Source organism: Aulostomus chinensis, chromosome 6 (genome assembly GCF_037954235.1).
Source record: "Aulostomus chinensis isolate RoL2024-O1b breed Wild chromosome 6, RoL_Achi_v1.0, whole genome shotgun sequence".
In the NCBI taxonomy this organism is placed as follows: Eukaryota; Metazoa; Chordata; class Actinopteri; order Syngnathiformes; family Aulostomidae; genus Aulostomus; species Aulostomus chinensis.
In genome coordinates, this window is record NC_141325.1 from 23,432,059 (window position 1) to 23,450,080 (window position 18,022).

General features: G+C 41.0%; 1 protein-coding gene across 1 annotated transcript in view; it reads right to left on the minus strand.

The window, feature by feature from the left end:
• Positions 1–677: 677 nt before the first annotated feature.
• The window catches only part of LOC147260476 (protein crumbs homolog 2-like), a 36,212-nt gene continuing 18,867 nt past the window's right edge, over positions 678–18,022 (minus strand). The window contains exons 7-13 of the mRNA XM_086207081.1: positions 16,346–17,299; positions 15,382–15,923; positions 13,888–14,053; positions 11,505–12,366; positions 9,323–9,439; positions 7,326–7,452; positions 678–6,291 (exon numbers count right to left, since the gene is read on the minus strand). Coding sequence (XP_086063207.1) covers positions 6,070–6,291; positions 7,326–7,452; positions 9,323–9,439; positions 11,505–12,366; positions 13,888–14,053; positions 15,382–15,923; positions 16,346–17,299 — 2,990 coding nt within the window. The 3' untranslated portion in view covers positions 678–6,069. The remainder of the gene's footprint in view (positions 6,292–7,325; positions 7,453–9,322; positions 9,440–11,504; positions 12,367–13,887; positions 14,054–15,381; positions 15,924–16,345; positions 17,300–18,022) is intronic.

Here is an 18,022-nt window from a genome sequence, read left to right on the forward strand (position 1 = left end):
ATTCACACTGACAGTCACACCTACGGTCAATTTAGAGTATCAATCAGCCTAGTCCCCAAATTGCATGTCTTTGGACTGTGGGAGGAAGCTGGAGTACCGGAGAGAACCCACACAGGAACAGGGAGAACATGCAGACTCCACACAGAAAGATCCCGCGCCCGAGCCGGGACTCGAAACCCGGAACCCCCTTGCTGTGAGGCCACAGTGCGAACCACTGCACCACCGTGCAGCCCTGGAGCGATTTCAAAAATTGTTATTCCTATGATTTCTAATTAGTACAGGTTTTATCCTAAAGCTTTATCCAAATGCTTAAGGTGGCATAAACTGCCATCATAAACTCAAAATAATATGGTTTCATCAAACAAATATATTCCATCCTGATTTTTCTATTTGAATTCCTCAATTTATAGGAAATAGAAAAAAATGAGCAAACATCATAGGGTCTTCGCCTGAAGTACCTTCAGGCTCAGGCCCAAATTAAATATAGGTAAGTGTATAAAATAGAAAGACATGCCATCCTGATGTTTTATTATTCCTTGAGCATTGTATGACACATTTCATACCATACCTAAAAAAAAAATATATATATATATATATATATATATGTGTGTGTGTGTGTGTGTGTGTGTGTGTGTGTGTGTGTGTGTGTGTGTATATATATATATATATATATATATATACACACATACGATTACAATGATACAGAGGGTCCATCTTTAAGAGTTCTACTCAAAATGAGATATTCACATTGGGAGAAAAGAAATAGAAGTGCAGAATAATAACAAATCGTATAGCATTCCTAATGCTAGTAAGTCTAAATAATAGGAAAATTTCCAGTGTTAATGTAACTATGAAACTCTCACATGACAATATATTCCCAAATGTACAATATATATTACACTGTATATTCTCATAGTAAACATATAATACTTGGGAACAGAACTCCTCATGAACTGATCTACAATGTGCTGTACATAGTACAGCTTTTAGGTACAAACAACTCCAGTGTGATATCACTACCATTTTGTACATACATCGTTGGGCTCCTTTTCTGTATATATATATATATATAAATCATATTATTGTATAAAAGTGATTGCCTGTGAAACATAAGTTCAAGAATATTTGAAAATGAGCAGAGCTGTGTCCATGTACATTGTTAACATGAGGGAACTTCCTTTGCCTGGTCATCTATAAAGGCTTGAATTGGTCTACTGAGTAAGACACAAGACAAAAACAACCAAAGGATGCTGGAGAACATGAAGGCACATACTTGCATGTCATCATGCACATACCTGTAAATTGCCTGCTAACATTTTAAAGGGAACCATACTGGCTTTCAGGCAGGCAGCAAGAGTACCAATCCTTATGCACAAGAGCATCCAATGATGGGAGACTGTGGCATATCAAAGAATATGGAATCCTCACTACCAGTAATACTGAAGATGCACAACCACATTACAATCCCCAACGTGAGAGATGAAATGAGCAATCTTCTAAATCTGAGTTATCGGTATAACCATCACCATCAAAGTTCTAACTGTCACCTCTACAATGACATTTGATACAACATTCATTGTTAGTAGTCACCTTACAACCTGCAAAAATCCTGTCAGTGCTGTGTATCCTGGTTTAGTGGTCTAATAAAGTCACTGGTAAGCAATGAAAGGCAACAAGTCCCTGAGCACGTGTGAGTGCAGTAGCATCAAAGATAACGGGCTAAGGTCTCCTAGCTCAAATTAATTCCTTGGAGTTTTGATGTGGGACTATCTGATCTAAAAAAATTTTTTTTTTTTTTAAAACCTTTTCCCAAAGCTTGCTATCAGAGAAAAGTTGAAGTTTGACGTAACTATGTCTCTTAGAGTGCTGTATGAATGAGGTGTGGAAAATGCTTTTTTGAAATAGATAAATATGTTTAAGGTAAAGTGCTCCTTTGCTGTCTCGGGAGTGAGATGAGATAATGTAACTGTGTCTATGTCTGTGTCTAGATACAAGAAACTAGGGGAAATTTACAAGCTTTTGTGCATTTTTTTCCACTTTGTTTATGCATAATTTCAAATAATATACAGAGAATGCTCCTGCATGGTTTTGTCTCTCACAAATAGGTGGACAATTTGCTTGAGAAACCTTATAGATGGTTGTAGAGAATGCAGAAGCCTTTTTACTCCATATAGCGCGCTACGGCTTGTTGACTTGCTTTAGCAAATATACTGTCCATAGTCTAAAGTTTTTCAGACTGAAAATAGATGAAATGAAGAGCTCTGGGAGATAATTTAAAACACAAAGGTTGACTTCTACAGTCTTACATGTGTAATTAAAAAAAAAGCTGAACTTATGAAATGAAACAGAATGAAGACCTTGCATTATGATTAGAATAAGCCAAACTGAACAGTATTTACAATTTAAAATGGTAATACAATCCATTTGTGTCTTTACAGTCCTGTGTTTTCAAACATTTTCACTCTTAGTTGAGATATAAATGATGTTAAGTTTCTCTGACAATGGAATAAACTTATCAACATTTACAAAAACTGATGCAATCATCTTAGATTCACCATATTTTTCCCTGGAATATGCTCCAAAAAATGAATTCAGTGACAAAGTATTTTAGGGACTTCACATTATAAACACAAAGGATAAATCACACAGTGCACCTGCTGAGTCAGGACATAGCAACATAAGAGTTTGTGGCTGAAGTGATGTCCATCAGCACACTAAGTTAAGAGGTTCTTGACTTATGCTCCTTTGCATGACCAATTTGCACATTTTTTTCAAAACCAAACATTGCATCAGTTTGGTTAGAAAGAAACACCTCTGTGAAAGAAGCTGGAATTCTGTGTTTGAATGAAAAACTGCAAAAACACATGATGGAAAAATGCTTCAGATGGTCATGGTAGTATAAGAGCACAAACTTCCTTGAATAATCCATTCATCCATTCATCCATCCATTTTCTTCTGCTTGTTCTTTTTAAGGGTTGGGGGGGGGGGGCGGCTGGAGCCTATCCCAGCAGCTACAGGCGAGAGGCGGGGTTCACACTGGACAGGTCGCCAGTCCATCACAGGGCCAACACATATAGACAAACAACCATTCACACTCGCAGTCATACATGTGGTCAATTTAGAGTATCAATTAGCCTCGTCCCCAATTGCATGCCTTTGGACTGTGGGAAGAAGCTGGAGTACCAGAGAGAACCCACGCAGGCACAGGGAGAACATGGAGACTCCACGCAGAAAGATCCAGTGTCCAAGCCGGGAACCTGGAACCTTCTTGCTGTGAGGCGACAGTGCGAACCACTGCACCACCGTGCGGCCTCCTTGAATAATGTTGCAACTTATTATTTTTTTAAACAACAACAATAAAAAGGAGGAACATTGACTTGTGTTGTAAAAACAAAAGACACTGTGGCAGTAGTTAAAGTCAAGCACCATCAATATCACTGATGGACCTCAGAGAAGATCCACCCAGGTCCTAAGGGGTTAATTTGCTCTGGTCTCAATCAGCTCATGAAATAAATTGTTTCCCCCTCTTGTATGGTTAGTGTCACTACAAACTATTAGCTGGTAATGCACTTATAAGGTCGTTTGCCAATTGCCATTAAACCCAAAAGAGGAAGAAACAAAATTTATTTGGCAGATGTGTCTGGGAGTAAAGCGCCATTTAGGCTCAAACTTGAAAAATGAGTGGACTGGTAGATGGCAGGACAGACGTCAGACATCACAATTGTACCATAGCGTAGCTACACCACTGCTTCAATTCAATCTCACTTTAATTTTGATTTTTTGATCAGTTTGGTGGAGACACCAGTATAATAACTTTGTTTACACCTGGTCGATTGAACTGCACCAAGGGGGCAAACGGACCAGCATTCGCATCAGCTAAACTGAACGAGGTAAATGACTAAAGTGATTCGGTGTTCAATGACCATAGAGGTGGGACACATGCTGGATAAAGATTCAAGTTAAGAAACTGAAGCAAGTTGTCCAATCTAGTCCCAAAATCATCCTACCAGTCCCATAAGGCAAGTTATTACACACTCTTTCCCAGACACTTCAAACAAAGGGGGACACCCCAAAAACTGGTTTTGCAGAACCGTAGTGCACACCCCTGTAACTGCCCCTACCTGCCTGGATTAATCAAAAAATACAATCATTTCAGTTTCATGCATTAGTTTTGATTCATGCAAAACAGGAGGGCACACAGAGCGATCTATGGTACCAGGAGGTTTGCAGATGGTGCTATATATCACCATGTGTTCAGGGCGTTTTCAGACTCATTTTGCTATTTAGACAAAACTTAAACAGTGTTCAAACCATGGCCCAAAGAGGCAGTCAGTATTTTGGGTTTGACGTCAATCAGACCAACCGCAGCGCCTCGTGTCATTCCCTTTAAAGCCCAGGTGGCGCCAGGTCTTGGCATGTTGCTATTTCAGTGGCACAGACATTTCAGATGGGGAGAAGTGAGCGCTTCTCTTTAAAGAAATGGACCTCCTCATGCGCTAGATGAAGTCGCGCACACGCATCTTAAGTTTATTTACAAGGGTGCAGTAGACATCCCCTGACGTCATCAGAGGTGAATCAGGCCTGGGAGGAGGTGGTGGCCAATGTTTCCATGGGCGTGCATCTGCTCATCTAAATGATGCGCCCTTTAAATAGCACTTCACACGTAACGCTACTGACCAAATACCAGATTCTTCTTGGTCTATCGTGCAAAAGTTTTACTGTGCTCTAAGATGGTTGCACTAGATCATGCCTCATTGTCATATTTAAGCATCTGTCGGTGATGCTGCACAAGTGTGTTTGTTAGTTAAAAGGTGAAGGCAATTGGCATGAAAACATCATGTGGGCTGGCTTAAACTAGCAATGATGCTCGCGCTTGACCGAGTACCAGCTTGTGCTTATAGATCACTTAAATAGGGCCAGGAATATTCATGTTTTCCCATCATTTATATGTTTGGTATTGCAACTATGGACATGGGAATTGCAAGTGTGTTTTAGCTGGGCATTATTGGATAAAAACACTGATATCAGAGTAACAAAAATTAGCCAAACAAAATTTGTCCATATAAATGTCAATATGTTTCAATATATATCATTATTGATTCATATTTCCCAATTTATCAAATGTATTTGAAGTCTAGCTGCAGCTGAATCTCCAGTTGATCACAAAAGGAAAATCACAAGTTGAAAGATAACTACAGAAGAAGTAAGGTCTAACATTGGGGTTGAGACAAAGACTATGTTTTGCTTATCCAAAGTAACCATTACATGCCAACAATAGCACATAGGGTACAGAGGGCTCCCACCCAACCCCCACCCAGTTTTTAGGGAGTCCCATGAGATTGACAGTGTCTTTAAAAAAGCATAACCCAAATTTTAACTAATGCTGTCGGTTGTAAATTAGTTGCCTTTCAGCACAAGCTGATTTAAGCAGGTAGACATCATCAGCGGTACATAAAATGTGACCCTTTAAAGGTACTGTCTCCAGTATATGATATTTGAGTTATGGTGGTGATCAAAGGACTCTTGATATTAAATCATTTTCAAGTAAAATTTGAAATGTGACTATTTATCTCCAATACATTGTATTCCCTTTTACACGCTCCTCTTTCCTCCATCACACTCATCTGAGACAGTTGAGGAGCACCCATAGAGAAATGTTTTGATTGCAAACAAGATTTTGCTTTCCCAAATAAATACATGTTCATAAACGATGAATTCCTCATCATCACCTGCATGAATTCATCCATCACTACCCAGAATTTTTTCCAAATTCATAAATGATCCAAAACATAATTTTAGTCTCCTGCATTTGCACTCCTCTCAGAATGACCACATCCATGAACACATTCTCCTCTCCCATCCTCTGATCTCAATCTGTTCATCTCCAAGGCTTCAACATCAGTCGTGTTCCAAGGTGGAGGATCAGTCACTGATTTATCCATCTAGCCATCCATCACTTCCCTGTAGGGCAGGAGGCCCCCCAGCATGACACCATAGAGCATATGTTCTCTCCACCCTTTATTTAGACACATCCTTTGTATGTATGGCTGCGAGAAAGGGCTGTGGACCTCAGATCAGCCTCTCCTCAGGGGGCACTTTGAGGACACTGCCCATCTCCAGCCTGGCCCCGGCCACCTCCTGTGAGCTGGGGCTGTATGTGCCCTCCGACTGACGCTTTTTTCGGGCTGTCATGATGAGGAAAAACACCACCAGGATTGCTAGTAACACACACAGGGTGGTCAAGGGAATGGTCACTACCAGCCATGGAACTCGCTCCTTTTGTTCCTTTTTCTGAAAAAGGCAGGAGAGAAGAAAAGTGTGTAATATATGACCATATCTTCTGATCGGACAACCTTTGGAAAAGCTATATAAGTTGTAGTTCTTTAATTATACTGATGTATCTGTAACAATGCTTTCTTTCTTTATTCAATATCTTGCTAGGAGTTTTGTTTTGTTCAGAACAAATGCAGAGGCAAAAAAAATTGCCAATTAGTGCTGGGTGCTACAGTTGACATGGAATTTGTGTTAATTGCATAGTAACTCGAGTTGAAAAGTGTCACACTCGGGTGAAAATTTTGAAAACAAAAACATATCCAGCAGGCTGTGTAATGCAAACGTTTCATTTCAATAATATTGAATTCGCCTCTGGTGCTCTTCTTCTTTGTCAAGAAGGAGGAATATTCGTTGGTTGACCACTTGGGTGTTTGTGGTACTCATCCCCAGTAAAATGAATAAAAAACACAGTCTGAAGATAACAATGTTCTTTCCGTTTGGACTGAACACACCATAAACCAAGTTTATTTTTCATTTGAAAAAATCTACCCAATACTGCCATTAAAGTTTACCAACAGCAGCTGTTTACATGTAAAGCAATAATTTGACCACTGACTTCATTCTAAATAAGACAATTAAGGTATTTCCATGAGTTTCTTGTAGAGTATAACATTCATGTTTGCATGCTACAGAGCAAAGTCTGATTATTGACTGAAGATGCCCACCCACATTGTTTCCCCAGGTTCTACATTCAATTGTCTTTCTCTTTCACCTTTGAGAGTTTTCTTTCTAATAATGCAGGAAACTGTACTTATAATAAGCTGGATGTAGAGCTGCATTGTATGTGAAGATGTTTATCTGCTCTATGTGTTGCAAAAGAACTGAAAAATCTGGTGAAATTTAGTGTAATTAAGGAGCAAACATGTCTAAAACACACTTAAGCAATGTGACTGAGATCAAAATACTTTTGTCTCAATTCAATTATTGCTTACTGTGACTATGAACTTATTTATGTTAAGGCTGTAAGTTAATATAAAGATGGCCCCACTTACATCGCTCTCACACAGTAGGCCGCTGAAACCCGGCATACACAAACACTGGAAGTGGTTGAGTCTATCCAGGCAGGTGGCACCGTTGAGACAAGGGCTCGATTCACACTCGTCTATTTCTGTCTCGCACCTGAAAGACATCAGCAAGGCTTTAACACAACACTAACTGACAGTGCAATAGCTCACAAACAAACACTTTCCTGACCCTGACCTGACACGTTCAGGCATGTTTGTTTCCGTTCCTGGAAAGTTGTTCTTATTGATAGGTGAATGTATGGATTAGTTACTGAAACACTTTAGCTGAGCTCTCTCAGTGGCAGCATGCAAAGATTGCTGCAGCTGGACGTGATTCGTTGCCAGTGAACGCATGAATTGAATCATTCTCTGAGTGAGTGTATCCCTGTGTATACCCCAAGCTAACAGGCTATGTAGCCTGGACTTTATGTTGTTATACTTACTTTACAAAGCCATATAAACACAAACTCATACCTTCAAGTTCCCAGTTATTTCAACAAACTTTCCACACTAAAATATTGGCTGCCCCATAATGAGAGGTGAATGTAGAGATAAGAGAGGGGACTAAGCAATGTCTGCTTGAGGTGCAGGCACTTTACTAGTCCCAAGTGAGATTGTGTTTCAGATCCTTTCAGAGTCAGGGAATGGTGCACGTACACTTATTCAGTCACCAAATGTACTGTACAGTCAATGCAAGCCCTGAGTGATAGCCAGCAGCTTCAACTGTCAGAATCAGCTGAACTGTAGATCAGTCAAAAAGCTTAGGTGTGGCACCTTGGTAAACAAATCTTTTGAGCAACTCTTTTTAATGAACTGAATCTAGTGACTCTGGAGACTGAACAAAACTGCTTCGCCCATCAGTACCTGGGAGCACAAACTCCAGAAGACAGGACGACTCTGTAAGGTCATTGTGCTGGATGACATCACCATCACAGCATATAATTTTAATATATCTGAAATAAAATTAAATATGATGTAAACAATAAACCTGCCTGGTTTAGTTTTAATGTTCTAAGAGTTCAAGGAGCTAAAGGTAACATAAAAGCCAAGGTATTGATGGAAATATTGCTTTAGTATTAGTTTTAATTCAGAACAATTACAATACATAAGTAAATAGAACATAAATTTCAGCCCTTTGCTTTGCGTTCAGCAAAACTGATTAGCTTGGGGAAAATGAATGCATTCAGACTGAGGCTAAGGCTGATCTTATCAGAGTAATGTACCAATTTAGAAGTTTTAACAACATAAATATGCTTGATGATACAACAGCAGCAGTATTAGAATTTGAAGATTACAAATATTTTGTAGTTATGAGTTTGCTTCAGTTCATAGGCAGATGTTGAAGGGGGGACGGGGGGGTCCATACCCCCACCGCAGTCCTGGAAGAACAGAGAGCGGTCCCCCAAGTAGTCATGTCTGCATAAGCATTTAAGTTTGAATAATGTAACAATATGCACTGAAAACAAGTAAATGATAGCCGTCACATAAATGTGTATTAATGACCTTAAAATTTACATCTACCCCTTCTTACAGCTCACAGTTGTTTGGTCTGACCAACCCCTGCACATTTGGTGGCTACGTTGGCGCCGGCCCAGTGGTGAAGAGACACATCTGCCCATGCCTCAGTCTATTGCAAAATGCCTTTTGGGAGGATACTTAGCTCTCCAAATCCATACAATCTTCCCAGATAGAACACACTAACACTGGGGAAACACTGCACAAGTCTCAAATCTAGAGGAGTCTGTTGTCCTCACACACTTGCAGATTTGAGTATGTACCTCTCATACAAATACAGAATCCTGTGCCAACCTGCCACACCAACTGTACGCAACCAGTGATGATTGCTGCAAACTGGAACAGATTGTGCAGTGTATCCCCAGCTTTAAGAATTTTGAATGCATTTCCCAAGATTCATAAGAGACCAAAAGCGTAGACTAGAGGTTCACATTCTCTTGTTAAGCAGTTGTGAATGAGGAAATTCTCACCTGGCACCAGTGTATCCCGGTTTGCAGGTGCAGTTACCTCCAGTGTCATCTCCTATACAAACACCTCCATTAAGACAAGGTGTGTTTTTATCACATTCAGCTGGAGGGAAGCGCCACCTATTGGACAAAGGAATATAGTTTGTATTACACTGTATGGACCTACACTGCCACTGAGGGGTTAGTCAAGTTAAGTCAAGTCAATTTTATTTGTGTAGCGCCAAATCACAACAAAACTGATCTTGTGACACTTAACAAGTAGAGCAGGTCCAGTACCACACTCCTTCAATGAATTTACACCCAACCTTCCTTTGACAGGCAGGAATGTTGAGCAGCTTAATGGGAATCTGCTATGACCGGCTGGGGGGTAAAATAAAGCAGGAGAGTGGGGTTTGTAAATTATGATTACACTGTGTGTCATCAAATGATGAACTCCCTCTTCAGAGGTCAACTGATAAATCATAGGCTGCCCTGGCATTCTATCATTTAGTTCAGTTTTACTTACGTGTTAGGAATGAGACAAGACGTCTCCTTCTTCACTCGAAACATCTGTTTGCACTCCAGAGTGCAAACATTGATGCTTCAAGTTTCCACATCAAAATTATGCGTAAAATTCTGGACCAGGATCAGATTCCAAACTATTTGTGATATCATGAATCATACTTGTAGCCTCTTAAAATCTGATTTCCAACCAATACGTACAGAGATGCACACTTTCATCAGTGACTGTGAAAAGAGCTTTCTAATGTCAAACTCTGCACATACAGTACAAAAAATATCATCACAATCATTCATCATTTGAACTACAGGTTCATGAATACACATGGATTTATCACTTTTAACATGTTATAGAAAAGAATAACCCACAGCTCTTTGCTCTAACCCTCTGCCCTATGTTCCCTCTGATACAATGAGATATGAATTGCAATTAATTCTATACACTCTGGACCTCATTCATAAAATGTCCACAAATGTCTTATGCTTACAGCACTTTTTAATCCTAAAGACTAAATTGAGGGCTAAAAAAAACCTTCTCACAGGATTTAAGAACAAATTTCTGCAAAAAAAAAAACTTTAACGAACATGCCATCTGTATTTATTTGTTCTTTTTTACAGTCATATGTAGTTATTTTACTGTGCATACCTGGAGGCTAGCATTGTCACATGCAGAGGAAAGCAGTTTAATCTTGTTTATTACCCTCTCTATTTTTAAGAGCAGACTTAAGACCTTCCTTTTTGATAACGCTTATAGTTAGGGCTGCTTCGGCTAGCCCTTAGATATGCTGCTATAGGCTGAGACTGCCAGGGGATGTCCCATGGTGCACTGGGCTTCTCTCTTTCCTCTCTGTCGTCCTATCTGTGTCATATATATAAATCATACTCATACTGTATGTGTTACTGACTCATCTTCTTCTCTGGAGCATTCAGTCTCCCCACATCCCAGATCCTGGGTGCTGCTGGAGGAGGCTACAGACCTGAAGAGGCTCAAGCAGCCACCTGTAGCACCACCTTCTCACATCCCCATCAGTCCATCATTCTCTTCACTTTCTCTCTCTCTTTATCTCTATCCCTCTCTTTCCTTCTGCATATCTGTCTTCCTCCATTATCTGTCTTTGTCTCTGCCCCGCTCTCCTGCTCTCTTTAGCCCCAACCGGTCAAAGCAGAAGGCCGTCCCCATTGAGTCTGGATCTGCTCGACGTTCCTGCCTGTTAAAAGGAAGGTTTTCGTCGCCGCTGCTGCAGGATGTGCTTGCTCATGGAGAATTGTTGGGTGTAAATTCATTGAAGGAGAGAGGAACTAGACCTGCTGTACTTGTAAAGTGTAATGAGATAACTTTTGTTGTGATTTTATAAATGCAAATAAAATTGACTTGACTTGACTTATTAGTATCATATACCAGATAATGAAGATGGAAAAAAGCATCTTCCCTCTGAAACAAACGTATCTCATACATGGTCCTTCATGTAAACAAACAAACTAAAATTTGTTGATGATCCAGCCAGTATCTGATGCTGGCAGACAGCCACACAAATCTCTGTAGAAATGGACATACAATTTTGGAGGCAAAGGTCACCTGCATTAGAATAATTTTGGACAGTATCTAAATGATCAATCAATAACTGCAGAAGGAATTTATAGTCACGTTTGCTGTCTTGACATAGAAAAGCTTAAATTGTTTACTCACTGGCAGCGTTTTCCAACATATCCTTGGGGACATGAACATGTGTGAGTTCCCATCGACTCCACGCAGATTCCTCCATTCACACAGCTGAACTCTAAACAGTTGTCCACCTCATCCTGACAGTCTTTCCCTATGTATCCAGGCTCACAGTCACACTGGTAGTCTGCCAGAAGGTCTGTACATGTGCCATAGACACAGGGGGTTGAAGAGCATTCATTTATCTCCATCTCACACAGTTCCCCCTCCCATCCTGGACTGCAACTGCAGTTAAACTCATAAAACTGGTCCTGGCATACACCCTGGTTGAGGCATGGCTGAGAATCACAAATCGGGGCACCTTGGCATCCTATGATTGGCTCATGTCCTCTCAGTCTGGAGAAGCGACTTGTCTGAGGTGCATCTGGTACGGTCACAAGTGGCAGGTAGACTCCACCAACTCTCACGTCCCCTAAACATCCAGTGAATTTCTCAGCCAGTGTGATTTTGGAATCATTGAGGAAATTCAGGGTGCCACCAACGCCAAAGCTACCACCCACTCTTTGCCCATCCACAGTGAGACGCCACCGGGACACTGACTCTTCAGGATCCACCATGGTCAGCTGGATATGGTGCCAAGCCCCGTCAGCAATGGTCTTGTCACTTGTGAAAGCCAGCAGATCTGCACTCACCCCACTATCGAGTTTGACCAAAAGGGTAGAGTTAAGTAGACCAAGGCAGAAAACTTCAGCTCTGTTGGCAGCACTCAACAAGATCCCGTTCTCGTCCCTTGTTCGCATGTCCATTGTGATGCTGGTTACAGGGCTCAGCAGGGAGCTGTTGGCAGCATACTGGAGGGCATTGTCCTGAAAAGTGGCTTCAGTTAAACCTATGGGTAGAGAAGGTCATGTGAGTGGGTTTTTTTTAAGTTTACATGATGAAAGTTACACCTGGAGGAAAATCTTAATTTGGGATTTGTGAATGTTCTGGCATTGATTCATACACAACTGCAGTTACAAGTATAGCTGGATTGGTCATTTGTTATTGCTACTCTAATAGTCCCAGTATTTATGAACATGGAAGAATCGATTTATTCACTTTAGAATGTCTGTCTATGGAAATGTAGCTGGCAGTATGCCTCCTTACAGCTGGTTGCGATCACAATTTCGTTTAGTACATCTTTTTTCATCACATATTAAAACAACTTAATCACCAGCAAGCAGCTTTCCTTTCGGTCGGCCACCTTCAGTTCCTTAAGCTGAGACAATTATCTGTCAAGAAATGCATTGTTTTTTTTTCTGTAATTTTGCCCTCTGAGATATGCCTCTATCTGTTCACCGTTCACCTTCCAGAGTAACCTCCCAGAGGATCCTACAGACACGTAAAGAGCATTGGGCTGATTAGGAGCCAATTTAATCATCATACATGCTGGAAGAAAGTATGTTAGTCCATCTGTAACAAGTAGAGTTTCAGTCTTACTAATGTTATTTACATGGATTTTAACTCATGATAATAACTTATGATCCAACACAATAATTTGCCTTTGTCCAAAGTCATGTAAAGCTATTGATTGACTTAAGAAGCATGCAGTGAGCTGATGTCAAAGTGTGTTTACATGTGTTGGGGATTACTACTACACAAATGAAAAACAAAGTCTGCCTGCATCAGTTGGTGTAGATGGTAAGGTTTCAAATAAAAAAAAAAATAAAAAAAATCAATCAGGATTGAAAGATTATCTCTGTTCCTCATTTGTGCTTGATACAGTCAGACTTCAGAAGGAAGAATTGTTTTAACGGACTATTCTTTAAGAAAATAAATGTCTCTGGACAATTTATTGTCTTCTCATCAATAAAGGAACAATGAATACACGTAAACAGGTAAATAAAATACAATTATGGGCTTTTCCAAATGTTTTGGATATAAACAAATTCACCATGACTTCCAGTATGACTGCACTGATCCTTGTGATTATTTTGTTACTCCTGACCAGTTTCCCTTTTTGTCAAAGTTCAAATCTCACTAAAGCAAATTAGTGATTTAACATAAAATAACTGGAGTTTCAATTGTAATTCATCAATGCAATAAGACACCTGAGGATTCTAAATGTTTCTGAGGTGTTTTAGAATTTTTTTTTCCACATTTATGTTATCTTCTCTTGTATGTGACTTATACTTTATAGGTTCCTCTCAGCACCTCTTGGAGTAGGACTGCTGAGGTCATAGAGTTCCTTCCCTCTCATACTAAGGAGTTTGTGCTTTGATGTCCGAGGATCTAAGGTTGGCATATTGTCCTGTTCATTTAGTGTCAACTTGACCCTCTGAAACTTCATGGGTCTTATTCGTAACCTAAACAGTAAACACAAACTTGCTGCAATTAAAGAGAATAATATCATTACCAGAGGATTACTCACACTCATAGCCATCTTGTAGCTCGACACAGTGCACACCATCAAAGCACGGGTTGTCGACACACCACAAACGAGTCTCACAGAGCCGGCCTGAGTAGTTAATGGGACAGTCACACTTGAAGTCATTCCAGGTGACCTGACACTGTCCACCATTGAAACAGGGCTCATCCTGTGCACAGACAAACACAGATGGATGGATTGGACAATCACTTGTACAATCTCTAACCCAAGGCGACTGCACAGGTAAAAGCTGCAGAGAGGATTAAGAGGTAATTTACAGATCAAAGGGATTCACAACCAGATCAATGTCAATAAGGTTGAGGCAATCGGTGCAGGCCGACCATCAGGCCGCACAGCAAGATTCTAAGCCAATTAGCATCAGTTCAGTGTTCACAGTTAGGAAAAACATTGAGATTTTCAGTTTTCATGATTACAAATTAGCTTTAACAACGTTACCATGACATGCAGCTTTTTTGGGAGCCACTCTCATGGAAGAGCATTCAGAGAACTGACCACAAAGTTTAGCTCCAGATTCAAATCCCCAATTTCACATTTTTTTTCTTTCATCAATTGCACACAGCTTTTCAGTGTTTTCTATGGAATTGCTAGCACTGCTGCACCAGGCGCACTTCTCTTTAAGAGGGCATCCCTCAGTTCATTTAGCACTTCTTAAAGTAGGAAACCACCAATATTACATGTTGAAAACCACCAATAACAGTGCTTTAGGGACAGAAAGATTCAGGAACTGTATTGCAGTGTGAAAAAGTGTTTTCAAATGAGAGCAAGGGGACTGAGATCTGACTTTTTCCTTGGTGGTTGACTCTTATTTCCTGTTACCCTGTTCAATTTGAGAAAGAAATTGCAAAAATTCAGAATATTCAATGATCAGAATGTAAAGTTGCAATACTTTAATCTCAATATAAATTAAATTGAACCCAAGTATTTAATCAGGAGATGAGTATTGTCCAGCTCCTCAACATGAATACTCAGTCAAAATCGTTAGCCTATATTTAAACTGTTGAGGGGCTATGAGTGCTGTGAATGATGGACAGAGTTCAGAAAAGGCCAAAAGGGTTCAGAATTGCAGACAATTGTCTGGTACTTGAGTTCAAAATGAAATTCTCAACCACTCTTGGATTGATTGTCTTCCTCAGTCCAAGCAATGCATTACTAATGCTTTGGCTAATGAAAACTCATCATTTCATGTCTGACTTTGGGTAAAACCATGATCCGTTCTTTGGTGCCATCCCTGTAGACCATACTTCGACCAAAATAACAAAGAATTTTTTTTCTTTTTGGTCTGAATTATCATTTTATCGTGGTTCCTTGAATGGCAAGTTGTAGTTTTCTAGGTTGAGTGCATTTAAACACTCATAGTTCAATACCAATGTATAGAGGAAAAATATTCACATTTTCAGTTAATAAATTGTACTTGAAAAAGTCAACACTGTGGTTAAGGTGTTAATATTTAGGAGATGTAGCAGCTGTTTACAATACCTTGCATGCGTCATCACTATGGCATCCTAAAAGCACGTTCTCCGCCACACTGGCCTGGTAAAACTCCATCCCCTCTGTATGATCCACAATGGAGAGTTGCTTGTTGTCCACTCGAATGTCTTGAAGGCAGCCCTTGAAATTTCCACCCCAAACATTCATGTTCTTTCCAACAGGGAGCCCACCAATATATGCCACATCTCCTGCCTCTACACTCATATTCCCAAGGGCACGGAGGTTCCCTGCTATGGGGAACACCACATGGCCGTAGTTTACCTCTATAGTCACCAAATTATTGTTGCCATCAGTGACAAATTTGGCCTCAGACCGGAGTGTGGTGTGAGGGCTGTAGATAGCAACTGCAGCTTCCTTCAGGTAGATTGTCAGATATGGATTTTCTTCTCGACAGAGCTGGAGGAGCAGACCATTTTTCTTGAGGGAGCGCATCATAAAGGAGATGGTAAAGTTGTCTCCATGGGTTTCTGAGATGTTAAAGGCCATGTAGCTGGTGGTGTTCTCATGACTGAAGGTCCAAGACAGGTATTCTACAAGGGAAGTGGGAAGCACAGCTATGTCAGTATCTTACCCCAGAATAACCTGAGGGAAATATTTGTCTCGGGTGAGCTTGACTACTAACGTCAAGTCCACTTTATCAATGTAGCACGAGAAGAAGGTATCTTAGAGAACAAAAATCAAGTCAAAGTCAAACTTTTCTTTTGGTCTCTTCAGTGCTAAAACTTTCCATTGCCAATCCTATAAAAGCACCATATTTTGTCCCTTTTCCAGTTTAAAGTCATCATTTTGATGGTGTATTTACCAACATTAGGATGTATTTATTGTTAAAACAGAATCTAATTACAGTTCTACGGGCCTGCATTCCAGCCATGTTTGACATACTGAAAAGTCATGATCAGGAATCAAGTAGGAACTCATGAAAATCTATTTGACATTCACCATGTTTCCTTACCTTTGTCGCAGGTAACTCCATAGTAGGGTCGGTGACACTGACATGAGGATTTAACCCACATGTCAACACAAAGCCCACGCTGCTTGCATGGGTCATCTTGACACCAGTCTTTTTTGCTACATCCAAGTTCCAAACCCTTGTTCTCCTCTCTGATGAGGTCTTGAGGCAGCAGCAGCTTATGGTCTACTTGAAAGTCTTCCATGCAGCCGATGAACCCAGTCCCACTGGTCGTACGGGCCAAATACTCCTGTGGAGCCCCGCCTACATACAGGTGTTGAAAATAGTCAGGCTGGAGGAAGATTAAATGATTCTGTCCCTCATTCTTCACCTGACACCCTTCTTCACAGCCTGTTCCCTTGACAACCAGAACCAGTCTCCCATCCATGATCAGAATGACCTGGTACCAATCCCCATTATTGACAGGGCCACGGTATATGGCCTTCAGCACCTTCCCTAAATTCAACTGGGCCAGGAGTGAACCTCTGACCAACTCCAGGGAGATGTATCGCTCCTTTGTGCCACGGAAGTACAGCAACATGTTGGGCAGAGTGCTCCTGAATCTCAGCTGCATGTGGAGACTGTGGTCAGGGTCATCAGTCTCTCGCCTGGACCGGTTTTTGGAAACAGGCAGCTGCACATGGGCATAGCCTTCCGAGTTGAAGGAAAAGGTGGTGGAGGTGTTGCAGCGTTCTCCAGTCCAGCCTGGCAGACACAGGCAGGTGTAGCTGTGCTCATCTTTTGCAGTCAAGACAGGAACACATGCTGCTTCATGTTGACATTGGTGCTGTTGGCAGCCAACCAGGAGGATGTCACAGTTGGGCCCACCCCAGGGCTCCTGGCCATGCTCTGGCTTGGGACACTGACATATATAGGAGTTGGCACCATCTTTGCACGTGGCGCCGTTCTGGCAGGGATTGCTCTCACACTCGTTGATATCCACTTCACAGTGCACACCTGCATGGAGAAACCCTTCATTTTAGTTCTGCTTTACAACACTGATCCAATTTCCCCACCTCCTCTCATGATATCCCACTATATCCCACTGGATATAAGTCACTGATAACATATTGATTTAATCACATAAATCTGGTTAATCTTCAAGCAACAGGGAGCTGCACCGGGAGCCTGGGAAGTCAAACTCAATTACTTAATTAGATCAGCATGCAAGCATACAGATTTACAGGACGTAGTCGAGGTACGGCACAAATCTCTCCATAACTGTCATTTACAGATGTGGAAATGATAGGAGGAAAGGAGCAGTAATTGCTCAGTTAGGTGAATTAGATTTCCAGCACTGTCAGTCATCCTGATTGTTTCAGATAAACATTTAAAAATTTCAGTAATGTTGGTCTGATTCACTTGTGACACACAAACACACGCGCACACACACACAAACACACGCACACATTGCACCAAAATTAGTTGTCTTCCAGGATTTGGTAAAGAGTCTTCTCATCAAGCAAAATAAAACCTGAGCAGCAGTAGTCAACTTGTAGTCACAAGGTCTATTAACCCACTAGACACCTGAGGAACCCGAGCTGTTTGGACTCTGTGCCAAGACTCCCTCCTCATGCAGAAGCCCACAACTTCTGTTGCCTTATCAAGTGATGTACCATACTGTACCTGTTTGCCGCCAGGGCCTACTGCAGTTGCAGAGCAGCAACAGTAGCAGCACCA